This window comes from Podarcis muralis, chromosome 5 (genome assembly GCF_964188315.1).
Source record: "Podarcis muralis chromosome 5, rPodMur119.hap1.1, whole genome shotgun sequence".
NCBI lineage: Eukaryota > Metazoa > Chordata > Lepidosauria > Squamata > Lacertidae > Podarcis > Podarcis muralis.
The window spans coordinates 6372344-6399826 of record NC_135659.1 but is presented as its reverse complement, the minus strand read 5'-3'; the positions used below and the strand labels follow the sequence as shown (position 1 = coordinate 6399826).

Here is a 27483-nt window from a genome sequence, read left to right as displayed (position 1 = left end):
GACTGTCAAAAGGACAAACAAGGGATGGCCCAAAGCACAGGGTGGCATTTGCGGGGAGAGCACTTGGAGGTGGGATGCTAGCTTCCCATCATTCCCAGAATGCCACATGTGACTTACAGCTACTAGAGTCCTATGGAGCCAACTGCTCCCTGGCAAGTTCAGCATGAGAAGCCCCTGCAGTTTCTTTCAGAAACCTGTAGTGAGGGTTCATGCAGCCTTCTGCCCCACTTTCTTCCCAAGCTCCCAGCCCCCAGGGGCTTGATCCTGAAATTCAGGCCCAGCCCAAGTGTTCTGGCCGCTCCCTTCCCATTACAGTACAGAGGCCATGCTTTTCTTTGCGGAAGTGTTTGATGACTTATATAAGAGTGCATTGCAGAACCAGAATCCACTATCTATGGTTGTCCATCAACAGCTACTGGTCACAGTGGTTGTTCTCTACATCCACTGCCTCTGAATACCAGTTGTTGGGAATCACGAGTTGGGAGAGTGTTGTTGCACTTGGGTCCTCTTGTGGGCTTCCTATAGGCATATGGTTGGCACATTGAGAACCGGATGTTAGACTAGATGGGTCATTGGCTACATTCAGCAGGCTCCTATGTTTCTGTGTCCTTCCAAAGCAGTCTTTGCTCCCCCCCCCCACTTTTTCCTCCCTTTTCTGAAGCTGGTTCTCACTCACTTTTTCCTTGACAGGCCTAGCAGGGTGTGTGGCAGAGCAGATGTGATTTCTCTAGAGGCCCATGCAGATGAGGGCTTCTGAATGACAAATGAAGATTGTCCAAAACAAACTAGACCTCGGTGAGAGGTGGGCTTGGCAGCTTTTACAGTGTACTCAGTTTCACAGGAATGCACCTTGGGGAACCTCTTTCAGGAGGCTGCACAACAGGCTGGGCCAACTTTCCTTGTTCCATGCCCGTTGGCTGATACATACAGAAGCACAAAAACACTTGACGTAGCGGCTCAGCACTCCTGAGGACCACTGAAGCCCCTCTTGCCTAAGAGCAGTGTATTTGATTGATTGGTTTATCACATCCTGTCAAGCTTATCCAGCAGTTCACAAGGGCCAGAGGTGCTTAGCCTTTGCGTGCTTTCAAGGAAAAGATGATGAATAGTGACTGGGCTTCATTATTCCTTTGACAGAGGAGGCAAACTTAATTATGTATCTGCTTTCTAAATTGCCCCTCTCTTTGAACAAGCAGCAGTGCCCCTAAAAACCCAAAGGGGGGGCAAGTACTTCTGGTGGCTGCATTGCACATTATGCATTTGAGACCAAGAGAAAAAGGCCCACTTTTGCATGCAGAAAGGAAGCATATTAGCATTGCCCTCTTGGAGCTTCCTGAGTCCAGAGGTGCCAGATGTTTGCCATGTTTGCTCAATTATTTTGAGTAGCTAGACTAAAATAAAGCTGTTCTCTTCTGAACAGAAATGTCTTCAGTGTGACGTTCCTGGGACTGCTAAAGCTGTTCCCCTATTTTTCACAGCAGTCTGACAAACAGAGATTTTGTCTGCTAAAACATTTCTATCCATTTCTTTGAAAAGCATCGCCTCCTGAATTAGCTGTCAGTCACGAGGATAGCTCAATAAACCTGGCTGGTCAAAGGGCCTGGGTCTGAACTTTAAGGGCCCCTCTCCTCTCTCTTCCTACTGAGGAGAACGAAGCAAGTAAGCAACCTGTTTTGTGCTTGGCTGAGAGCCCTTGCTTTTAGCTTTGTCCCCTGTTCACCAAGCTCCATCTGAGCTACCAGACAGACTGTGTTCCCAACCCGGCCCTGAGCTGGCTTCACCCCACTGAGACATAGCTAAGTGGAACCTCCATGTCCAGAGGTAGCATACCCATTGTTGGATGAGGCCATTACCTTCATGTCCTGTTTGTAAGCTTCCAAAGGTATGTTTGACCCAATGTTGGAAACAGAATGCTAGACTAGAATGACCCCGACCTAGGGTATAAATTTTATTATGTATGCCTGTTAATGCTTTATACAAGGGGAAACTGCTTGCAAAAAAGTGTACATTAGTGAAAAAACTATACTAAAAATGTGTTCATTAGGAAAGATTTGCACTAAAATGCTGATGAATTTTTGAGGATTTTTAAAAAAAGCAAATTGCTGTAGGAATATGGAGAACTGAATGCAAGACTCGAAAAATGAGAAATAGAACCCAAAACTCAGATTTGTCCATTCTTACCTTGATCTAACCTAGCAAGGAATTCCATGTGTTATGTTGTTAAAAGATGAAGGAGCAGAGGTTGTAAGAGGTGGCATCACCAGATTGCAGGCTGGAGTAGGACTTTCTTCTGACTAATCATGGGTTAGGGTCAGGAGCCAGCCAGTGATATTTTATTAGGAATTGCTTTGTGGGAGGAAGACTTTCATTTTCGAAGAACTGGGGGTTTGCAGGAGTCAGTGTGTTCCTTCAATAGGACTTTATGGTGCCAGAAATGCCTGAGTATTTTCTGGAACAGGAACGTTCTGAAATAGCTAGGTATATTTTTCCGAACAATCATGCACTCTCTTAAAAAAAAAGAAAAAGCTTGATTCAGAGTACAAATTAATTTCCTAGTGCTCAGGGGCAGGTTAGAGGTCTCTGAAGGAGAAGAGAGCAGGAAGCAGTCTTGCCATTCACAATTCTCTGGTCCCGAAATTCTGCAGGCATGGAAATTAGGGTGGCTATTAGATGCAAAAGAGGCACTTTGAAGAACTGTCTTGCAAGCTATACCTGCGGAAAGCCCCTTTTCTCTGCAAAGTTGCAGGAGCCCAGCCCTCTTTTGCCCATGGCCACCAAACCACCTCCTGCTTCTCTGCCTAATCAAGAATTTGTCAGTGAATCACAAGCATGAGGCAGGGACTAGTTCACTGTAACACAATAGCTGGGGCTCTATCCACAGCCCCCTTCCCAAAGTGGCCAAGCTCTTATAGGTAAAGGTAAAGGGACCCCTGACCATCAGGTCCAGTCGCGGACGACTCTGGGGTTGCGGCGCTCATCTCGCTTTACTGGCCGAGGGAGCCGGCGTACAGCTTCCGGGTCATGTGGCCAGCAGGACTAAGCCGCTTCTGGCGAACCAGAGCAGCGCACGGAAACACCGTTTACCTTCCCACTGGAGGGGTACCTATTTATCTACTTGCACTTTGATGTGCTTTTGAACTGCTAGGTTGGAAGGAGCAGGGACCAAGCAACGGGAGCTCACCCACGTCCCTCAAGCTCTTATAGAGCACTTGTTAGAAGTTTGTCTTATCTCAGCTTGTAAATACTATACCCTCCAACATTTCTCCAATGAAAATAGGGACGTCCCATTCCATAATGATAATTTTACTATTTCTACCCCACACATCTCACTGGGTTGCCCCAACCTCTCTGGGCAGCTTCCAACATATATAAAAACATAATGAAACATTATATTTTTATTTTTTTTAAAAAAAACCCTTCCCTATACAGGATTGCCTTCAGACAGCTCGCGGGTTGGATAACTCCCTACCCTTCAGTGAAAATAAGGACATCCTACCATACCCTCCAACATTTCTCCAATAAAAATAGGGACATACTAAGGAAAAGTGGGACATTCTGGAATCAAATCAGAAACTAGGACGGCTTCTCTAAATCAGGGACGTCCCTGGAAAATAGGGACACTTGGAGGGTCTGAAATACCCATCCAGATATTTGTGTGTCAAACTGAAAGAATTAAAAGCTTGTCCCATATGCTTACTTCTAGACCACCCAGAAATCTGGAATACACACAATTTTATCATTAAAACAGTTTGAAAGGAGACCATTTCGAAGACCATCTCTAGAAATGAGGGACAAGAAGTATTATAGCACTACCCTGCCAGGCCACTCAGAGAGCTGAAATGTGGTTGATGTACAGCCCAAGACCCACGGATCAGCATTGAAAGGGCTCTATCTGTACATCTCTCATTAGAAGCAGGGGGCATGAAATGCACCCCAAAACGACTAAGGCACTGACAGACCACCTAGAAGACTGCAGCCATGTAAGCCCAAGATACAAGTAAACACAGTCCCAGAACTAACACCTAACAGTCAATGTTTACCTCTTTGTAGAAGCCAGTATTTTGCCACACAGCAAGCCAAGGCACAAGTGGAACTGAATGCTGGGCTATGAGAGTTCTGCTCCCTTTTCAGAGTTGGAGGAAGGGAAGGAAAACTCCCACTTGCAGCAAGGAAGACATCTCCGTGTGCAAATTGCATTTGCTTGCACACACAGAGGTAAAGAAACAAATATCTGTTGCCTTCAGCTTATTTTGCAGTGTTACTTTTTTTTTTTTAGTATACAGCAACTAACAAATGTAATACACAACATCCTCCGCCTGCTGCTGCTTTTCCTTCAAGGAACTAAAGTCAGCAGACATGTTCCCTCCCTTCTGTTTCATCCTCAAAGCAACTCTAAGATAGTTTAGGGGGCTGAGCCCAGGGTCAAGCTTCATAGCCAAGTAGGGCATCCCGCAGTGACGAAGCTGGGCCACCAAAGCTTATGCTGTCACAATCCAGGGCATGGGTGCCAAGAGTCCAGGACCGACACCAGGACCAGGGTATGGACGGTGGTAGCAGTCCAAGTGGCGGGTCCACAGTCAGGAGCAAGTCCAACGGAGATCAGGGACCAGAGGAGGCCAGGATGCAGGATAACTGGAACACAGGGGCAGACCACAGCATAGCATGAAACCACATTGCTGTGGCAAAGACCCGCAGTGAAATGCAAGTCTTATATAGTCCTCCTGAGCTTGCCTCCAGGGGCAGTGCACCACATCATCTGACCATGCCTGCTGGCCTGAATCTGATTCCCCCAAGGCAAGCCTGACCAGGGCCTGATCCCTGCAAAGACTCACGGTGCTCATTACACGCCACAATAGATTTGTTAGCTTTTTGCTAACAAGTGCTGCAGGATTCTTTCGTGCTTTTGCCTCCCTGGATCAACATCAATACCTCTGAAGTTTAAAACAAGTGGCTGACAGACCCTTCTTCAGCAGGTTGTGAACATTCCATTTTTTTTAAAGGTGAGGGGGGAGGATATTATAGGAACCCTTTAAGATCCCCTTCATTTTAAGTGATTGAATTGGATTGGGCCCAGTCTCATGGCTGTGTTACCCTGCCTCTCCTGCAACCTTAAAACTCTTCCATTTTCATGTCCAGATATTGTTTGCTTGCTCATTGATTTGTTTATTTATTTATTTAGTCTTATTCTCTCTTGAGCAAGTCTGCCCTCTAGCGGAGAGAAAGAATAATGATAATCAGTAGTAATCCTGTCACCAATCTTCTTTATTATTTTTTAATTTTGTAAAATTTATACACCCGTTGACTGCAAAAAAACACACCTCTCAATACAGTTTACAAAACATAAAACAGTAACGTCAAGGGGAAAAAAATACAACTCTACTTTAAGATATAAGCAATTAAAACGGATTAAAATTACCTCAACTTCCCTGCAGTATCAGCTGCCTGAGGCAGTTGCCTTACTCTGCCTATGGAAGGGCCGGCTCTGTATTCCCTCCAGGGTGGGTGGGGAGACCAAAGATTTGCCATCTTCTCCAAGATTTACTGGGATTGAATGAAAATCAGTGTCCTTGAGTCCATCAGGGCACATAGATTACTCCAGGAGATATTAGGACATTGGGCTTATCCACACTTCACTTTGTCACACAGCTTTCCCCCCAGGGAAAACAGCTTTTTAGTGCTCGGAGCAAACGGCAATTCGGGTTCCCCCTGGATTGCCATTTGTTCCAATCTACAGCTAAAGAGTGGGTTTTCCCTTGGAAAGGAGCAGGGCAAGGGGAAGACCACTCGGGCCTGTGCTTTCTAGGCACAGCACAAGCAGAAGTGTGGACGAGCCCATTCTGTCAACTGCAAACAATGTGACATTGTAGTGAAAGAGGTGCCTGTCTCCCTTAATATTCACATGATGGTGGTCTTCTCCTATGTTACTGTGTCCTGAAAAAATTAAAAGTTCAGAATGCAGCAATTTGCTTTTTTGTTTTACAAAATTAGGGAGCCTTATTTAACTAACAGGTTATAACTATAACTAACTTATTCAACTATAACATGGGCATTTCAACACATAGCTCCTTATACAACTTGAGCACAAGATGGAAGAGCTCATAGCATTAACACTTGCAACAGATCCAGATCTCCCAGGGAGGCCTCACAAAGCTCTTGCTCCCCCGGGAAGGCCTCCTTCCAAGGCCATGCAAAGCCACAACAAAAAAAAAAAAAAATCCTTCCAGTAGTAATAATAATAATAATAATAATTTATTATTTATACCCCGCCCATCTGGCTGGGTTTCCCCAGCCACTCTGGGCGGCTTCCAACTGAATATTAAAAACAGTACAGCATCAAACATTAAAAACTTCCCTAAAGAGGGCTGCCTTCAGATGACTTCTAAAAGTAAAATAGTTGTTTATTGCTTTGACATCTGCTGGGAGGGCGTTCCACAGGGCAGGAGCCACTACCGAGAAGGCCCTCTGCCTGGTTCCCTGTAACCTTACTTCTCGCAATGAGGGAACCGCCAGAAGGCCCTCGGCGCTGGATCTCAGTGTCCGGGCTGAACGATGGGGGTGGAGACGCTCCTTCAGATATACTGGACCGAGGCTGTTTAGGGCTTTAAAGGTCAGCACCAACACTTTGAATTGTGCTCGGAAACGTACTGGGAGCCAATGCACCTTAGAGACCAACTAATTTAGTTATTGGTATGAGATACTATCTGAAGAAGTGTGCATGCACAAGAAAATTCATACCAATAACTAACTTAGTTGGTCTCTAAGGTACTACTGGAAGGAATTTTTTAATTTTGTTTCAACTACAGCAGACAAGCTTACCTGTAATGCAAAGCCACAGTTCTGGTTGCAGAAGAGAACATGCCAAGCACTTGTGTCTTCACAGCTGGATGGGTGAGACTGGCCAAAGGCTAGCCACTGACCTATTATTCTCCTACTCCAAGGACTTGTCATCCAGCCAGGTGAGGGGGTAAGGCCTGCCCCCTTCTTTGGGAAGCATCACTAGCTAGCTGTTTCTATGGCAATCTAGCTGTATTTAACCAGACATATTAAAAGGATGCTTAACAGGCTGGACCACTGAGCTAACAAAGAGACTGGCTTGACTGTTTCAGCTGTTCCTTCTGCTACTGACTCCCATCTTACAGATACAATACAAAACCACTGGCTTGGAAGGAATCCACAGATTTCATTCCCAGCAACCAAGCCCTTCAATCCTGTAACAATATGATAGTGAAATTGCCAGACACTCTATAGACTCAATAGGAATGGTTCAGCTAAAAAGCTGCAGATGGTAGCCCTAGCCTTACCATGAAGCAATGTGGAAGGGGCTTAGGATTTTTGGCATCACTAAGAGCTGTGGTGCGATACAGACAGAGCTGACTCAAAGGCACAAGCCACTGGAAGGTTATCTTGGTCTACCAAGATGAAGGGAAACTGCAAAAGGGCATTACTGATCATTTTCAATTGCATACGTAACACTGGAGATTTCTTATCCGCATTCGATAAGATACATAGGGTTTTAACCTTTTCCTACGGCAGGGTTTTGGTGCATTTAACCATAGGCTGGAGGCAAGAATGTGAAAGCGGAAGATTTTCCTGGGAAAAGCCTGTATCGCTGTATCCCTGACCAGGAACCCTGTCAAAAAGGGTGAGAATATTTTGGCAGCAGAGGACTGGAGGTGCCGCCATCTCCTCCTTGAGCGTGGAAGGTGCTACGCTGGGAGTCCCTTCTCTTGGTCCTGCCACCTTCTCGGGCACCCAGGAAGGGGTCTTCCCAGTGGCTGCTCCCAGACTCTGGAACTCCCTTCTCTGGAGAAGCTAGACTGGATCTCTCTCTCCTTGTCCTTCCACGGGGAGGGGGGAGACCCTCTTTGTTCCAAGGGGCTTCTGACTGCTTCCAATGGAAGGACTGGTGCCCAGCTGTTTTATATTGCAATGATTTGCCTGTTACAGATAGGTAGCCGTGTTGGTCTGCCATAGTCAAAACAAAAAAAATTCCTTCCAGTAGCACCTTAAAGACCAACTAAGTTAGTTCTTGGTATGAGCTTTCGTGTGCATGCACACTTCTTCAGATACCAGAAGAAGTGTGCATGCACACGAAAGCTCATACCAAGAACTAACTTAGTTGGTCTTCAAGGTGCTACTGGAAGGAATTTTTTTTTGTAATGATTTGCCTGACTCTCATAGATTTAATATAAATAGCTTCTATCAATATTTGATTGTATTTTCCTCCTATGTTTTAGGCAATTCTTTTCTCTCTCTCTTTTTTTAAAATCTTTTTTAAATTTTTTTTTTAATTCTTTCTCTCTCTTTTTTTTTTTTTAAATCTGGAAGTCCCGTCCTATCGGGGGGAAAGCGGGGTAGAAATAAAAGAGAATGATCCACACACAGAGCTTCCGAAACAGAGTCAGCGCCGACTCGTACGGGTTTGGTAGGCCCGCTCCGGTTGCTAGGCTACCCAGCCTTTCGCTCCTTGTGCGCAGGCGCGTTGCCTTGCGCTTTCTGACAGGAAAAGGAAAAAAACCCAACGCAAGCCGCCTGGCGACGTTCATCTCGTTGGTAGTATGGTTTTTGTCAACCGACGCGCGCTTGTTAATAAAGTTTCAACAACGAGGTGGTTCCCCCCCCCCTCTTCCCCGCCTCCTTTTTTTCCCGGGAGGGGAGGAGAGGTATCCAGGAACCAATCAGATTCCTCTCCGACGTCCCTCTCCCCCTCCAATCTCTGGGTTGGAAGGGGAGGCGGCCCGCGGGAACCAATCAGGTTCCCGCACACGGAGTGGAAGGGGCGGGGGGAAGGCGTCGGCGGCGTCGCCGAGCGAGAGTTTTTATTTTCCTTGTTGAAACTTTATTGTCCCCTCCCTCCCCGCAGACAGTCGCCCGTGCTGAGGTGAAATGATGCGCTGACTGGACCGGGCGGGCGACCCGTCGAGCCCAACAGGCCTCGGGATGTCAGGGAGCCGGCAGCCGCCTCCTCCTCCGCCGCCGCCCCAGCAGCAGCAGCAGCACTCGACTCCCGCGCCGGGGCCTGGCGCCGCGGCGGCCCCCCCGGGACCTTCCTCTTCCTCCGCAGCCTCCTCCGTCACCACCTCGGCCTCCGCGGCGGCCTCCTCGGCGGCGGCGCAGGGCTCCTCCTCGTCCTCCGCCTGCGCCCCGGCGGGGCTGGGGGCCCCCGCGCGGCCTGTGCTGGTGGCCGCCGTGGTCTCCGGCTCCTCCGGCGGGGGGCTTTCGCGGCTGGCCGGGGCGGCCCGGGCCGGGGCCTCGGGGAGCGGCGCGGCGGCGGCGGGCGGCGCGAGTGGCAGCAGGAAGAGGCCGCTGCTCACCCCGCTCTGCAACGGCCTCCTGAACTCCTACGAGGACAAGAGCAACGACTTCGTGTGGTGAGTGGGGCGGGGAGGGAAGGGAAGGGGGGGCGAGAAGCCGCCACGGGGAGATCCGAGAAATCCCCATTAGCAGTGGCCAGAAGGGTTTCCTTTCTGACAGGTAAATGCCCACCCGGAACGGCTCTTCCATGTCGTGGTGTCTTTATATTATTCTAAACAAAAAAAAATTCCTTCCAGTAGCACCTTAAAGACCAACTAAGTTAGTTCTTGGTATGAGCTTTCGTGTGCATGCACACTTCTTCAGATACCAATAATACCAATATACCAATAATTTATATTATTCTGTTTTCTATTGAGCTTTCATAGTTTCCAATTGGTGTTTTGTTTTGGTACTGGCCATTGACCGTAAGAAAACGACTTGATTCGGATGCTAGTGATAATAACAACAGCAGCGGCAGGCTGCACACGTGCACACTGATGCAGAGCATAAACTCGTGGAATTGCAGAGTTGGAAGGCACCACGAGGGCCACCTACTCCAACCACCTGCCCAAGGTGGGACTCGAACTCGCAACCCTGAGGTTAAGAGCCCCACACTCATCTCCCAAGCGTTCAAAGTGCGCCTCGGCCACCAGTCCCTACCTTGCAGAGGGATTGTTATGAAAGGTTATCGGAAGGAAGCCTTCTTCACATGAGCGTGTGTGGAGTGCTGAGCCCTCAGGAGAAAGTGCCCCAATGCGCAGAATCTCTATAACAGCCCTGTGAGGTAGGTCAGTGCTGGATTGAGCTTTGAGGATGGGACCAGGTAGGCCTTTGTTCCAAATGCAACCAGAGCTGTTTTTTCCTTAATGCGCAGGGATAGGGGCATGTTGCCTTTATGTGTTCATGGCTGAGGCGTGGTTTGAACTGGGGATTTAGTACCTTATGTTTTAGCAGAGTTCTTACATGTTCTCTTAAAAGCAAAATCTGCTGTGTTCTGTACACTTTATTTGCTTGTAGTTATGGCTGTGGGACGCGGGTGGCGCTGTGGGTAAAAGCCTCAGCGCCTAGGGCTTGCCGATCGAAAGGTCGGCGGTTCGAATCCCCGCGGCGGGGTGCGCTCCCGTTGCTCGGTCCCAGCGCCTGCCAACCTAGCAGTTCGAAAGCACGTCAAAGTGCAAGTAGATAAATAGGGACCGCTTACTAGCGGGAAGGTAAACAGCGTTTCCGTGTGCTGCACTGGCTCGCCAGATGCAGCTTTGTCACGCTGGCCACGTGACCCGGAAGTGTCTTCGGACAGCGCTGGCCCCCGGCCTCTTGAGTGAGATGGGCGCACAACCCCAGAGTCTGTCAAGACTGGCCCGTACGGGCAGGGGTACCTTTACCTTTACCTTTATGGCTGTGATTGCAACCCGGTAAGGGAAAAGTTCAGCACCCTTGAACTCATCTCTCCTATGTAGGTGACTGAGGCATGCCCCAGATTTGAAAAAGACAGGTCTGCTGTTGGAAAGTTGGAAAGACTGTAATGCACAAGTAGCTTGTGGGGTTGCTCTATTGCTAATTTTGGCAAAAAGGATTTGAGGAAACTGGCAAGATTTTAATCAAAACCTTCTTTGTGCTCCTCAGCTTGGGTTGTTATGTCTGTTTGATAATCAAAGTGCAGACTTACCTCACAAGGTTTTCAAGTGAGTGGTGGCTCACCAACTGATCGCTAAACACTCAAAAAATGTCCTAGGGTTAACTATGGTAATTTCAGATGATACAGATGGTATTTTTTGGCAAATTTCCCCAGCTGAGGAATTAACAGGTAGATAAAAGGCTTTGAAGGGTAAAAAGAAGAAGATGGATTTGACAATATACTGTATTCTTTTATTTCTTATGTGAATAAATTGAGCCACACTACAATTCCTCCACTGAAACATGGTGATTTCGGAAGACTGTTTGGAAAGACTTTAGGATGTACAACAGTTTATGGTGACTCTATTTCTTGTTATACAGATAAATTCCTTAATAACAAACACTATTTTGTAAATATGTGAATAAAAATATTTATAAAAAATAAATACCAGTTACAACCCTGCCAGCTTCTGTTCTCTATCCACCCAGCTCTTGGAGAAGTAGATCATAGGCTTCCATTTTCATGCATAAGGATAAAACCAGTAAGAGAAGATCTGTCAGAATCTCTTTAGCTAAAAATTTACTTAGCTAAAACTGAAGCCTTATTAACACATTCAGAAAACATTGTGTAGTCAGTGAAATAGACCTAGGTAATGTTGACTGTAAGGTTATATTTTATATGGCACTGGCAGGACTGTAGCCTAGGGCTACAGTCTGTCCTGGCAGAAGATGCAGTGTGGAATTCAGTAAGTTTCTTTAAGATACAGGGCAGGGTGAAGCAAAAGATTGCTTGGATTTCCATGCTTACTTTCTCTTAAGACAGTATGAAAACCGAAGTGACTGCTACCTTTGTCTTAGAAATACTTGTTTATCTTGGGGGTGGGCAGTTTTTTGCTGTTCCTTCTATAGAGGAAAATAGTCTATGCAGTTTTAGTTCAAATACTGTTTGTTGTTGTTTGTTGTTGTTGAATCTGGCTTTTAACCAAAAAATGATCTGGAGTCTTGAGTTTCATTCTAGAGTTCTTAGGACAAATACTGTGAACATTTTGTTTCTACTTTGAGGATTGATACACTAAAAGAGATTGATGCACCCTTTTGACCTTTCCTAACTTGTGAGGCTTGAGATTTAGTTGTGGGCTCTCCTTCTCAACACTGTTAAAGAAGATGTGAAATATTCTAGAAGGATCGCACTCATGTATGTAGATAAGGCAATTTGATAAACATTTTATACTTGGGATTTCATACAGCTTTTGACAAAATCCCTCATCGAAAGTTGCTAAGCCAACTTTGGCCTGTAAGAAGGCAGGTGGCAACAGTGGAAGAGATTTGGGTATTGGAGCAGCTGGCACCTCTTGCAGACTACTAGAAGGCAGGAGGCAGGCAGGGATGGTAAAGCTGTGATATGACTTACTGTGGTCATCACAGAGAGAGTGGCAGTCATATTCCAGTTCTAGAGTGCCACTTTGGAGGATGAAAAGATTGTTGTGGAGGCAAAGTGAATTTGAGAAGAAAATGCCTAGGAAGTACTGAAGATATTTTGCTAATTCCGCCACTTTATCTTTTTGAAGTTCAATTCCCAATGAAGGGTGCCTTTTGATTTATGTAATTTCAAATATCATTCCAGATATATCTTACATCTCAACATATTTAAGCAGAATACTTTAGGTGGAACTATTGCATTTACTGCTTTTATGCCATTTTTTTGGGAGGTTTTTAAAGTTGTTGCACATGAGATTATTTGAATCAGCTGGTTGGTTTCAGCACAGTTCAATGGTTTCCAAATAAATTGATATAGGCTTTAACAATGAGCTGGTTTGCACACCACATTAAACCATAGTTCAAAATAAATTGTGGTGCCTTAATCCTCCTCTGCTTCTCCCTTGCTGCTGCTTATGTGTCTGGAAGGAAGCAAGCCATAGTGAGAATCGAACCCAGATTCTGATGCAACAGAAATCCAGACTTTGACTAGTTTCCTTCTTTATGTGGCAGGAGCTGGGTAGGAACAGCAAAGCGTCTGCGATTTCACCATTGTGCACTAGTGTGCTGTTTGTTCCCATTAAACCATCATTAACTATGCTTAACCAGGCCAGTGTCTGTTGGTATTTGTTTAATGTTCCTTAGGTGCTGTTCATTCTCTCCCTCTTCTCTCCCCCCTCTCCAGTAAATGGAAAGGTTGCCTGTTTAACTTATGTGATGCACTACTTACACACCTTTCCCCTCTTTGTTCCAGCCCCATCTGCTTTGATATGATTGAAGAAGCTTACATGACAAAATGTGGGCACAGCTTTTGGTAAGATTTGTTTGCCAAACTGCATAGTATGATAAATTTATTTATAAAATTAAGTGTTGTGGGCTGGGGTTGGATTATTGGATGCACCCTGTGGCTGGGGTGGCTTTCGAGCAAGTGGCACAGAATGACATTGTCTGAATGAACATTTTCATGGATACTTCCTGGAGATAGATCCTGAAGACTGTACTGGAACCTGCTTTTAGAATATTTTCCTAGTTAATTTCGTACACAAAACTTGTTAATCTGCATTGGGGAATGTCATCTATTGTATAATATGGTGGTGGTGTTTTTTTTACCATAAGATCACTGATCTCTGTAGCAGCTTCCCAGTCCACGTAACCATGATGGGGAGAGACTTGGGCTGCTCTTAATATTAGCCTGAAATGAAGGGCTTGCATGTATAATCTTCTCTGCATAGGACATTTTAAAGCATAAGTCAGTTGAGATGTTGCATAGTGCAGGGGAAAATGGTGAAACTCACAGAAGTGCTCCCATGTCTGTGTCCAAGATACAGTGGTGCCCCGCAAGACGAATGCCTCGCAAGACGGAAAACCCGCAAGATGAAAGGGTTTTCCGTTTGCGAGTTGCTTCGCAAGACGAATTTCCCTATGGGCTTGCTTCGCAAGAAGAAAGCCCATAGGGAAATCTCCGGGGACCTCTTTTAAATGCTGGCGGTGGGGAGCAAAGCCTTCCCCCCCCCCGGCCTTCAGAAGAGGTCCAGGAAGGCCGGCGGGGGCCGAAAGGCTTTGCTCCCCACCGCCAGCATTTTAAAAGCAGTCCGGGATAGCAGGGAAGCGTTTCTCCGCTGTCCCGGACGGCTTTTGAAGGCAGGCGGGGGGGGGGGGAGCAAAGACTTTCGCCCCCCGCCCGCCTTCAGAAGAGGTCCTGGACCTCTTCTGAAGGCTGGCGGGGGGTGAAAGTGTTTGCTCCCCCCCTGCCTACCTTCCCGGGAAAGCGGAGAAAGGCAGCGCGTTTCTCCGCTGTCCCGGACGGCTTTTGAAGGCAGGCGGGGGGGAGCAAAGATTTTCGCCCCCCGCCCGCCTTCAGAAGAGGTCCTGGACCTCTTCTGAAGGCTGGCGGGGGGCAAAAGTCTTTGCTCCCCCCTGCCTGCCTTCCCGGGAGAGCGGAGAAAGGCAGCGCGTTTCTCCGCTGTCCCGGACGGCTTTTGAAGGCAGGTGGGGGGGGAGCAAAGACCTTCGCCCCCCCGCCGGCCTTCAGAAGAGGTCCAGGACCTCTTCTGAAGGCTGGCGGGGGGCAAAAGTCTTTGTCCCCCCTGCCTGCCTTCCCAGGGGCTTTTAAATCGCCCCGGACAGCGGAGAAGTCCTCCGCTGTCCCGGGCGGCATTTTAAAAAATGCCACCCGCCAGCATTTTAAGATCGCCCCGGACAGCGGAGAAGTCCTCCGCTGTCCCGGGGTTTTTTAAAATGCTGGGGGTGGGAAGAAAAGCCCTTGTCCCCCCTCCCCACCCTTCAGAAGAGGTCGGGGGACAGACTGTCCCCGGACCTGGTCTGAAGGCGGTTTCCATAGGAACGCATTAATTGATTTTCAATGCATTCCTATGAGAAACCATGCTTCGCAAGACGAAAAACTCGCAAGAAGAAAAAACTTGCAGAACGAATTAATTTCGTCTTGCGAGGCACCACTGTAATCATCATGCAAATGCTTACAGTCATTATCCAAAATATAAAATGGATATCACTTGGTAGTTCCTAAAATTTATGGACCTTCATAATAAATAAACTTTGAATCAGTAAACAAATTGGGGATTCATAATAAACAAATTGGGGATTGAAGCAAATTAGATATATTAGGATTATATTATAAAGTAACAAAATTCTTCTAAAAATCTGGTTAAAGAGATTGCATAAATTATACCTGTCATCCCAATATAGGCTTGCAAGAATGTTTTTAAACTACTTTTACTCATCTTCCTTTCATGATCTCTGAGCACTTGATCAAAATACTTGCACATGGTTGCTGTTGGATAAATGGGGCACATTACGGGTAGTGTTGAGGTACCACCTGCCTTGCTGACTAACAGTCTTCCTACCTGATCTGAGGTGTTCTCAGATGTGATTTTGACATGCCCCGGGCTATTGATGATAACTGCTGACTGGGCCAAGGTGGTAATTAAATGCCTTTCTGAGAGTGGGAGTGGTCCTAGGCCTTCTGAGAGATGAATCATTAAGATTATTCTGCTCCATCTTAGACCAGGAGATTTAACAAGTATAGGCCAGTTGCAGGTGATGCCTTTATCGACAAGTGTCTTGAGTGGGTAGTCACTTACCTACTCCAGGCTCTCTTGGGTAAAACTGATAGTCTAGAGCCATTTTAATCAGGGTCCAGTTTTGGTTACCCTGTAATGACCTATTTTGTGAAGAAGGCATTGGTTCTACTTGATCCCTTGGTGGCTTTCAGTACTATCCAAAATGTTTTATCTACTTGACGGTCTTGATCGGTCTTTTACCTGAAGCCGCCTAGGCCATAGGCCTACTTCTGCAATATTTATGGTATACTATGCAAGTAGAAAGCAAGGGATAAAAGAACGTGGCACAACATACCCAGTTGTGCACATGCTTTTGCTTGCTGTATTTTCTTTCTAATGTTTCTGGTTTGTTTTCCCTTCAACAGCTATAAATGTATTCATCAAAGCCTGGAAGACAACAACAGATGTCCCAAATGTAATTATGTTGTAGATAACATTGACCATCTTTACCCCAACTTTTTAGGTAAGTTTTAGGATTTGTTGGTGTTGCAACATTGAATAATTATATTCCAACTTGGGTTTTAATGAGCAGATCTTGTATCATCTGTTTGCTCCTTATTTTTCTAAACATCATTTTGCTAACTTTACAGAATTTGGGTGGCAGTCAGCCAGATTTTACTCAGAGTAGACTCACTGAAATTAGTGGACATGACTAAGTTAGATCCATTAATTTCAGTTGGGTCTCTGAGTTAAACTTAGTTGATACCACCCAATGTTTCATAGAATGCAGTCTGTAAGCAGGTTGTGCTTTAATATATTTTCTATTCAAGCAGCATGTTGTCTGACATACTGAAAAAGTGCTTAGAGCACACTTTGTTTACTGGATTTGGCTTAATTCTTATGGGCATGATGGATAGAGAATGGAATGTTGCTGTAATAAAGAACCTGGATATAGTGTTGTGCAAAATAGATAAATTACCCTTGTGTCAAGGATGGCATATTTGGAAAGTATGTTTTAAAAAATGTTTTTGACATTGAATTTTAAGTTGTTGTAACCCTCTCTAGGTATCATCTAGCTAGGTTTGCTTAGTAAGCTAGGTTTTATACTGGATTTTGCCATAGATGAGGGAAACATTTGGAATATAGCAAGTATGCGTAATTTTTGCTACTGTGGAGCAACAGACTTTAGATCTCTGGTTGGGATATGTGTGTGTGTGAGTTAGAGATGCAAACTGGAAAGCATTTTAAGATCTTTCGGAACTGCTGCACTGCTGTTATTTCTTCTGTTCTGCTTCTTACTTCCACGACACCATCTGTCATGATGGAATATCTCATTGTCCTTTTATCAACTTGCTGTGTTCCTTCTTTAGATCACTTCTTTACTAGGCTATTGTAACTTGTGCTGCCCCTGAGTCCTTGCGTGTGTCACATTTATCAAACTGTCCTTACCATGCACTCCTGTCTTGTTAATCTAATACAGAGTAAGAGCATTCTGTTCAGGGATACTTTACAATAATTTAATACAAGATCCCTCGTAGTGGAGAATGAACCTTGGGTGCATATTTGCCGTGCCAAGATAGCATAACACAAAAGCTAGCACCAAGCAGAATCAAGGATGTAGCTGGCTTGCACAAGCACTTTCTCCTCCAGGAAAATATGCCTGCTTATTTTACTGACTTTCCACCACCCCAAAATGTGTCTTTAGCTGCCAGCTCTGCTGCCTAATACCTGACAGTGATGACCCTACCTGCCCGCGGACTGTCTCGCCAGAGTGGTGCATGCTCTGGTTATCTCCTGCTTGGACTACTGCAATGCGCTCTACGTGGGGCTACCTTTGAAGGTGACCCGGAAACTGCAATTAATCCAGAATGCGGCAGCTAGACTGGTGACTGGGAGTGGCTGCTGGGACCACATAACACCGGTTCTGAGAGATCTGCATTGGCTCCCAGTACGTTTCCGAGCACAATTCAAAGTGTTGGTGCTGACCTTTAAAGCCCTAAATGGCCTCGGTCCTGTATACCTGAAGGAGCGTCTCCACCCCCATCGTTCAGCCCGGACACTGAGATCCAGTGCCAAGGGTCTTCTGGTGGTTCCCTCATTGCGAGAAGTAAGGTTACAGGGAACCAGGCAGAGGGCCTTCTCGGTAGTGGCGCCTACCCTGTGGAACACCCTCCTAGCAGATGTCAAGGCAATAAACAACTATTTTACTTTTAAAAGACAACTGAAGGCAGCCCTCTTTAGGGAAGTTTTTAATGTCTAATGCTGTATTGTTTTTAATATTCAGTTGGAAACCGCCCAGAGTGGCTGGGGAAACCCAGCCAGATGGGCGGGGTATAAATAATAAATTATTATTATTATTATGCTCAAGTGTGAGCTCCAGTACTTTAATGTCCCCACTAGATAGTGCTCAGGTGCCGCTTGAGGTTTCATATAGGTAACCCTTTCTCCAGTATCAGTAATGTCAGATGATCTAAATTGTTGTGTGAAAATATCACTACTACTAAGGGGTTAATTGGAAACAAATGGTGCTTTGGCAGTGAACTGGCATGGAAAAAGATAGGGGTTTGGGGGTTTCCTTTAAGATGATTCTAACCTTCTCCCCACTTCTTTGTCCCAAAATGTATTACCCTGGAAATTTAACAGTGCACTGTATACCCCATTGTATGATGTCTAGATCAGTGAGAGAATTAGCCTTATGTAAGCGAGTAACATTGTGCAATGAAATGCCTACATTTGATTACAGCAGGCATAGGCAAACTCCAGCCCTCCAGATGTTTGGGACTACAATTCCCATCATCCCTGACCACTGGTCCTGTTAGCTAGGTATGATGGGAATAGTAGTCCCAAACATCTGGAGGGCTGGAGTTTGCCTCTGCCTGGATTACAGGCATACTTCCCCGGCTTATGCACATCCCACTCGCGCGCAATCTTGTTTAAAATAGATAGATAGGTGATAGATAGATAGATAGATAAATAAATAGATAAGCTTTCCTTTGCTTGGGGCTGCTGCCTGAGCTAGGGGAGGCGCCCTTTGATCAGCCAGCCAGCACTGGGCAGGAGGTTCCCATCCTAGCAGCAGTTCTGCTAGCGCCCTTCTTGGTTCTCACGCCCCCCCCCCCCCCGTGGCCACACAGAAAGGTAGGCTCAGGGCAAGCTGGGTAGTAGCCCCAAGTGATTTCCAGGGTAAGCTCTGTTTCTCTCTCCCCCACTCCCTATTTAAATGGAGTGCTCCCCACTTTATGCATTTTCACTTCTGCACATAAGTAAGGGGATGCCTGTACTCCAGTGTATAAAATGTGCTTTCCTCTCCTCCCCCCCCCCCCCGCTTGCCAAATGCTTGGTACTTAAATACTGTGTTCTTCTACTTTGCTCATTCTGTTTTAAACAAAAATATATACCCTCCCAAGAGGTCTGGATTATTGTGTTTTTCTCTCACTACATTTCTAGATATTTTGCTCTAGGAAATCTAAGGTACTGACCTGTTTGAGAAAGTGTGGTAACCAGCTGGGAATATCTAAATGTGAATGTTCTTGACCTATGCTGTAGGCAAGACTCATTTACTGCATAACATTTTTTGTGCTCAACGGGAAGGTCCCTTGCTATGAAAAAATTAAGTGTTGTTGGTGGTTTTTATTACTTTGAATGTGTAAACAAACTACACGTGGAGTGAAATTCTGGAGAGAACATAGGGTTAAAGTGTTTGTTTTAATTATTCAGATCTTGTTTATTTGAATATTTAAAGCCTATTTATTTAAATATTTAAAGCCTACATCAGGTGATCTCAGGGTAGAGTACACATATATCTAAAAGTAATTCTAATTAAAAATAAGCAGCAAATCAAAACAGTAAATAATGTTAAAACACATTGCTATAGTATTAATCTGTAAGATTAATAGTTCCCCAAAGCCTGAGAAAATAACTAGGTCTCAGTGCTGAAATGCAAACAAAGTTGGCATCAGGTGGATCTCATATGGGAAGATATTCCACAGGAGGGTGTGTAAGTCCTAAAAGTGGGATAGTTGAGAAGGGCCTCCCCAAAAGATCACAGTGCTCAAGCACAATACAGGGAGAGACACTACTTCAGCCCAGTTGTCCAGGGCTTTGTAAGTCTTAACCAATACCTTTAATTTGGACCGGAAATGCATTGGCATCCAGTGCAGTTCCTTAAAAACTGATTTTATGTGGTTGCCTCAACTGTTCCCTTTATGGCCTAGCTGTCCGAAGTTACTTCGTTTTCAGCTGTTCAATATTTTATTTCATAATGTGTGGCTTTATCAGCAATTTATTTACACATACTTAAACCATGTGTTCTGCAGTGTTACTGTGTAAACAAACTGTGTAAACTATAGAAAATGTTGTGAAATGATTTTAATTCAGTCACATTAAATGAGTAAAACTGAGAGGTTGGAAAGATTCCTTTGTTTGATTTGCCTATCAAGTCTAATTTCCTAGTAAACATGCTTCAAGACAGTACACACACATACACACACATGTAAAAATTCACTGTTTATTTCTTTTCCTTTTGTTTAGTGAATGAACTTATCCTTAAACAAAAGCAAAGATTTGAGGAAAAGAGATTCAAACTGGACCATTCAGTGAGTAGCACCGTATGTCCAAATTTCTTACTCTCATTTTTCTTCTGGGTAATAATTTTAGTTATGGGTACTGTTTGTTCAGATTTGTTGCTTAAAACCACAGGTCATCATGGTAGGAAACATGAGAGATGGATGTGGAGATGAAAAATGGAACAAAAATATTCTTTAAAATTAAATTTTATTATTACTTTAGATTTTGTGATAGGTTTTTATATTCTAGGAATCAGTTATGCAGTTCCAACATACATATTCAGCTTTTTCTGTTGTAAATGGGGGCTTGGATTTGAGTGGAGATCAGAATGTGTGTAAATAGTCATAGGTTTTCAGAGAAAACAAATTGATGTAGCGTACCATATGTAATTAGCTTATATAACTACAGATGAGCACGCAACCGCAGAGTCAGACACGACTGGCCCATACGGGCAGGGGTACCTTTACCTTTACCTTTTTAACTACAGTCCTGGACTAATATAGAGTTGGAAGGGACCCTGAGGATCTAGGAATATGCAGCTGCCCCATACAGTTTTGAGTAGAAATGCTAAAAAGTTCATTCTTCATGCTTATAGTAAAATGATTCACAGTTTTTTCAATTAAACTTTACCCTGAAAAATAGGGCTCTATATTTCTTTTAAGAATTATTATCAAGACATCGACTTGCCCAAAGCTAGTGTGCTTAAATGTTTCCCCTGAAATCTGTACCTAAGTTTCCACTGTACAACTCCAAGGTTTAGATCAAAATAACTACTGGCAGTGTTTTGCTCATTCAGTGGGGCATTCTGTTCCTTACCTATTCTCCTGAGGGCTAGATGGAAGCTGTGGAGTAGTGTACAGTGGGTGAAGCTCTTTTTTTGTGAGAAATGCATTCTCTTTATACAGTGGGGCATGTCTGCAATCTATAAATTGCTGCAAGATTTATTTGCCTGTTTTCACCAACATATACCTTGATGGTCTGTCTGTTTGTTTGCTTGCTTTTAGAATGGCCACAGGTGGCAGATATTTCAAGATTTGCTGGGAACAGATCAAGATAATCTTGATTTGGCTAATGTTAACTTAATGTTGGAACTCCTGGTCCAGAAGAAAAAACAGCTGGAAGCAGTAAGCTTTTCCCCTTCTCTCTGTTAATAAATACATTAAGAAACATTACTTTTTGTTTGGTGAAATTCTAATACAGTCATTCCTTGGTTCTCGAACGGCTTAGTTGACGAACAAATCGGCTCCCAAACGCTGAAAACCCGGAAGTAAGTGGGGAAAACTTACTGGGGAAACCCAGCCAGATGCCCAGGGTATAAATAATAAAATTCCAGTTTTCGAATGCTTTTTGGAAGCCGAACATCCAACGTGGCTTCCGCTTGAGTGCAGAAAGCTCCTGTAGGCAATTGGAAGCCGCGCCTTGGTTTTCAAACAGTTTCGGGAGTCGAACGGACTTCTGGAATGGGTGAAGTTCGAGAACCAAGGTTCCACTGTACAGTACAAAGGAGACTTCCTGATGGTTGCTTAGCATTGTTGCTTAGCCATTTTAATACAAGTAGGAAAGCTTGTAAATGCCACTTACCTGGTAACTTGTGGTGAGTTAAATTGTAGAGTTGGAAGGTACCCTCAGGGTCATCTAGTCCAACTCCCTGCAATGCAGGAATCTCAACTAAAGCATCCATTACAGATGGCCATCCATTCTCTGCTTAAAAACCTCCAAGGAAGGGGAGTCCATCACCTTCTTAGTGAGTCCATTCCACTGTGGAACAGAAAGTTCTTCTTGATGTGATGGAGGGACTCGAGTGAGGCTGCTTCACCTGCAATAAGAGCTGGGTGAAGCTACCAACGCACTCTGGCCCTCATACCACAGAGGGACTGTGCAGGCAGGCGGCTTCTTTAAACTGCTTCACTGAGGGCCTGTGGCTGCCCGTGCCTCAGCGAGCGGTTTAACAAAGCTCCCACTCCAGCTTGCCTGAGCTGGATGCTGTGGGCTTGATCGACTGAGAAGCGGACTTACTTAACCCCCCGCTTCTCAGCTGATCAAGCCCCCCCTTTGGCGCGTACATGGGGTGAGCAGACTGACTCTTTCTCCCCACCCCCACCCCATGGACCTGCCTCAGTTGCCTTAGCATGGGCAGATGGGCAGCAGTTTTGAAAGAGACAGAAGCTGCACACAGTGATGCTAATTGTTTCCATGGCTGGCAACTGCCGTCTTTCTCCTCGCCTTCTTTCCGACATTGTGATGCCATACCATATTGTGATGTTTCACAGTGTTGAAAAGCAGATACCACCCAGCCCAACATGGTGTAACAAATCAAGCTTGCACTACTTGTAACCCACCATGTAAAGCAGTGCCCTCAAGAGAGCCATTGGCCAGCTACAAGAAATATGATAAACCTGTTGTTTGCTTGGGTTTGCTAATATCTGGTGGACTAGGATGCAAAATTGCTGGGCTACATTCAGATTTCTGGGTTTAGTCCTGGATTAAATGAATCTGATATTCTGATGGAAAAAAGGTCAACAAAGTGTCTATCCTTGCTTTTTGCACTTTCTCACAGCCATTTGCACTTTTATCTTCTGCATTAACCAGTACCTAAGACAGTTGGATGGCACATTGTACGCCTCCTTCCTGCACCTCCTGCAGCCAAGCTGGTGCCAAGTGTATTGCTCAGCTTTCCTTTGGACCACGTCAACCAGGATGAGAGGGGAGTCTTGTCATTTGGGCAGCATAGGACCTCCATACCCTGGCTTGCCCCCCTGGGGAGGACTCTGGTGCTTTTAATGCAGCTATTTGACTTCACCCTGGAGGTGCACTCCATTGTCTCTCAAGACCAGGCATAGGCAAACTCGGCCCTCCAGATATTTTATACTCCAGATACTCGGCCCTCCAGCTGTCTTACCATTCATTTCAATTGCTTTGACTTACCTTGGAACTATCAGAAGGTTGTAAAAAGTTTGCTATCACCGTAGCATTACCCAGGGTCTAGGGCAGAGGTTAGCAACCTGTAGTCCCTAACACAGGCATAGGCAAACTCGGCCCTCCAGATATTTTTGGGACTACAACTCCCATCATCCCAAGCTAACAGGCCCAGTGGTCAGGAATGATGGGAGTTGTAGTGCCAAAATATCTGGAGGGCCGAGTTTGCCTGTGCCTGCTCAAGACAGATGGATTTCAACAACTAACATCAACATCATTTTTTCTTTTTTGAAAGGACACTACTTTCCCTCCCCGCTCCTCCTGTTCCACTGCTGTGTGGAGTGGGTACATATGCACCTTAGCAGATTTAATGACCTTGGTGTGCACTAATATGCATAAATTCTTGGCTTGAAAAGCTATTGAACTTTTTAAAGGCTTATTTTTGTATGTTTATACAGCTTTAGATATTTTTAAGGCCTGCTGTGCACAGATTTATTGTATTTATTACACTTATATTCCACTTTTAGGAGAGTTACCAGGAAGTCTCCTATCCAAGCATTTAGCAAACTCAAAGCTGCTTATATTCAGTACTGGTTGCTACATGGTGTGCCTTCTAGCCACAACTATGGCCTGTAGCGCAGATATGCATAAATGTATGAACTAACAATATTGGAATTTGCTTAGGAAACATTTTTGTCCCGTTTAAGTAGACACTGAAAAGGGGAGTACTTTTAAAGGAATATGTAGGCTTGGTTAATATTTGCCTAACCAATAGTGAATGCAGATCTAATTAATTGGGTTGGGGAAGTGTGATGCGGTATTTTTCAGCTGCACAACCTTTCCCCTTAACTTAGTCTTCAGACAAAAACGCAATAAAGTGGAACAAATAGCTGTATGCCTACATTTAGACTCTCAGTTCCTCAGAGAAATTATATACAGTATGTATATAGCCTCCAGTAACAATTTACTCTGCTTATTTTCCAGAATCTTTTGTGTTAATTGTATCATTGTCTTTTAGCAGCATAAATATATTTTTTAGAAGGGGAGGATAGCATTGATAATAAAGGATATTGGGCTGGTGCAGATAAAATGCTTGTACTAGGTAAAGAGCCAGATTTAGGAATATTAAGACCCTAAGCCAAAACTGATCTACTTTGTGGAGCAAATTCTCTCCAACCAAGATTTTCCTTATTGCAGAATCTAAAAATCTAATTTGGAGTGGGTTTCAGATTGTGAGTGAATTGAAAATGGCCTGTATTTGTATTCCCAAATCTGGTTCTATAATACATGACCTGGAAAGCTTGTCTGCAAACAAATGCTGGCTCCCTTGCCCCGAAGCGAGATGAGCGTCTTACCCCATAATCAAGTTTGACTGGACTTAACCACCCAGGGGTCCTTTACTTTTTACCTATAAAACCAATAATGTTTGAAACCTAAACATCACATGGATGTGTAATGACAGTCGTTCCCATTTCTGCCAGCGAACGAATGTACAAAAAGATCTGGGTGAATAAGTGGGTTTTTAACTAGTGCTGTAAATCCACCAGAGTCAGCATCAGTGAAATCTGAAAGGTGAGGGCATTCCATAATTATCAAGGTGCCACACATGCAGATTGCCATGTAATGTACATGCTAGGCTTTCCTATTGTACAGGTTTTTGTACATATTTCCATTTGTAGTCATGTATCACCTTAGCATCTTGTATATGCATATTTTCAGAGAGAGAAAACATTTGCATGTATCTTAGAAATTTACTTTTTTATTTTATTTGGCACATAGTCCCGTTTTTATGTCTAAACCTTCTGTTACAGGAATCCCACGCTGCCCAGCTACAGATTTTGATGGAATTCCTGAAGGTTGCCAGGAGAAATAAAAGAGAGGTAACGTAACCTACTTAACACAAACTACTTGATTTACTACTATTGATGTCTTTTTTTCCATTGCACTATTTTTAATAACGCGAGTTGGCATATCACATTGTGTTAATAAGGAGGTGTGTGGGGTGGGGTGGGAATCCTTTCCAACAGAATCTTTAAAACACATGGATTTGAAAGACTCCATATCATTCTGTGAAGGATGGTTTGTGTTCTTGGGTGTTTCTTTTGCTTAACTTTTAATATGCTGGGAAAGACGACTGTCAAGGACATAGTTGTTGGCAGTTGCAGGAACTTTTTGGAGCAAATTGCAGCTGGGGCTAGAATTGGGCAGCATTACAAATTATTTTCTAGCAAAGTTTTTAAAAAGTCTTAATGTGGAAACCCTGCTTCTGTGTACATACATATACTAAAGATTCTAGGATGATTTTTTTTTCTTTCTGAAATAATATTGTGGCAGGTCTTATCCCATCTTTATAAAATGTGGGACAAGGGGAGATGGTATCTGTTTGGAGTATTGCGAAAACATGAAGTTTTGCATTAATTGATTTAGCATGGGGGGAAAGTGTTAAATCTCATAGGATGCAAGTAGGTTTACAGCAGGCTTGTTGGCCTATTAGGTGGGGGGGGGGGAGGAAGTTACCCTACATGGACAGTGTGAATATTTGTCGTTCCAACTTAAATGAGTGTGCATTTAGGGCCATGGGGTTGCGGACATGTGATTTCAGATTTACTCTGCCCTTGCCCCTCAGTATTGGTGATGCATCTAATGATGATTAGCCTGGAATAAATAAACTATATTTACTCTTAAACTCACTGACTATTTAGTTTTAGATGTTGTCATCATCATATCACTATTATTTCTATTTCTATTTTTATACTGCTTTTCCTGTGTCCCTGAGTATATAAAAGCCTTTCCTCTTGGTCACAAATCTTGTAGTTTTTTTGCAAATAGTCTTTGTCTTGTCCCTGAACACCCCACTTATGAATGGTAAATTGGATTTAAAATTAGTTGGCTACTTTAACTTTCTTGTTGGCCAGCAGTAACCGCAGGGTACATTAAGACTTCCTGGAATGGTCTCTTGGTACCCTTGGGAAGGATCTCCCAAATGTCATAAGAAAACAAAAAGGTGTGTGACAGTGGAAATACGTTTTTATTTGTTCCTGGAATGTATACCCCAACTTTAAATAGCCAATTGGCTTTAAAAAGTTAGCAGTGTTAACAAGCCTGGAAACAAATCGAGGTTTCCACTTAGCAGTACCCAGTTGATAGGTGCCATGGTCTAGTAGAAGTCGAGAGAGAGAGAGTTGGTAATAGTGAGGGAGCAAGAGAATAATTTTGGGGGAGGTGTGGGGAACTGGTGTACATCTCAATTTCTGTACAATGACTCCAAGGCTGCAGAAGATAAGGTAGTAGCATTCTGTAAAATTGCAAAGAGGAGTGAATAGGAAAGGCCTAAGCTGTACATTATTCTGATAAGAAAGAACTGGGTTGACACAGAGACTAAAATCCTCTCAGGAGATACCAAGGAGGGCGGGTTTTCCATATTGCAGGGGGTTGGGCTAGATGACCCTTGGGGTCCCTCCCAACTCTACAATTCTCTGATTCTTTAAGTGAGCAGGCCAATTTAGGAGTATATCCATATAATCCCTTCTCACTTAAGTGAAGCTTATTTTATACACACTATGAAAAATATTTTGGCCAGCTGAAAATTATTCATTAAGTTTCTTATAGCATGCCCTTCCTCCCAAAGGAGACAAAGGCAACAGTTACAAAGGCAGCTACCCTGGAAGTGTTGCACTACTTTATGTAGCTGCGTACATATACTGAACATTCTGGAGTTGTCATCTTCCTAAATATATCCATTCAACTGCTGGTCCTCCGTCAACAGAATGAAGATGTTAAGTAGCGAAAGAGAGACTGTCACTAGTTATTGCGTGGTAATTGTGGACAAATAAAAGCATGAATTCTCCAGTGCCGTTGTTAGCTCCTGCTAATCACTTTTCGTGTCAAACATTGTTGCTTAGGTCATTTGCACATGCGTATAGGATGATTGATTTATAGGGGAAGAGAAATGACAAAGGCAAAAATCATTCAGATCACAGATAGTTGATTATTTCTTGTATTCCCAAGGTAGGCTTTTGGCTTCAGTAGTAAATTTTCCATTATCCTTTTTTTAAAAAAAAATGTTTCAGCAATTTCACTGCTCAGTTAGATGAAAGTAGCCACAATAGCATGCAGCAGGGATTTTTGCTGGTTTAATGCTCATTTCCATAAGCATCCATCCATTTGTTTGCCTTTTGAAAAATGTGGCATTCAAATGCTCTGAAGTTGATTACTTAAAACTACAGTTGCTTTATGATCAGCTTTCTTTTTGTTGCTTTTATAATCTTTATGGTTTTTGGAAAGTGCTCATATAACCAGGGGTAGATTTGATGCCACTCTGGAACATACAATGAATTATTGGCAACAACACATTTTATAGACTTTGTAACGAAAGCATATGGTGCCTATGTAAGTACCCATCACATTTCACAACTGTGTGAGTAGGTCAAATGAAACACTCATTTGAAGCATATATTTGGAATGATTTTCCATTATTGCATTTACTGCACAGATGATAGCTTCGGTTTTCCTTGTTGGCAGCAGTAGTGGGTCCTACCAGTTGTGAAGCTGCCCCTCTTGATGTCCTAGACAAGCTGGTGATGTGTCACTTAATCCA

At 44.2% G+C, this 27483-nt stretch overlaps 1 protein-coding gene across 4 annotated transcripts in view; it reads left to right on the top strand.

Annotated features, from left to right (window-relative positions):
* Positions 1-8802: 8802 nt before the first annotated feature.
* The window catches only part of COP1 (COP1 E3 ubiquitin ligase), a 102553-nt gene continuing 83872 nt past the window's right edge, over positions 8803-27483 (top strand). Inside the window, exons 1-6 of one of the 4 annotated variants that reach the window (XM_028732342.2) lie at positions 8803-9371; positions 13139-13198; positions 15830-15927; positions 19935-20011; positions 20975-21094; positions 24698-24766. In XM_028732342.2, the coding sequence (XP_028588175.2) occupies positions 8941-9371; positions 13139-13198; positions 15830-15927; positions 19935-20011; positions 20975-21094; positions 24698-24766 (855 nt within the window). In that variant the 5' untranslated portion in view covers positions 8803-8940. The remainder of the gene's footprint in view (positions 9372-13138; positions 13199-15829; positions 15928-19934; positions 20012-20974; positions 21095-24697; positions 24767-27483) is intronic. The other 3 variants (XM_028732340.2, XM_028732341.2, XM_028732339.2) reach the window with 3 other exon arrangements.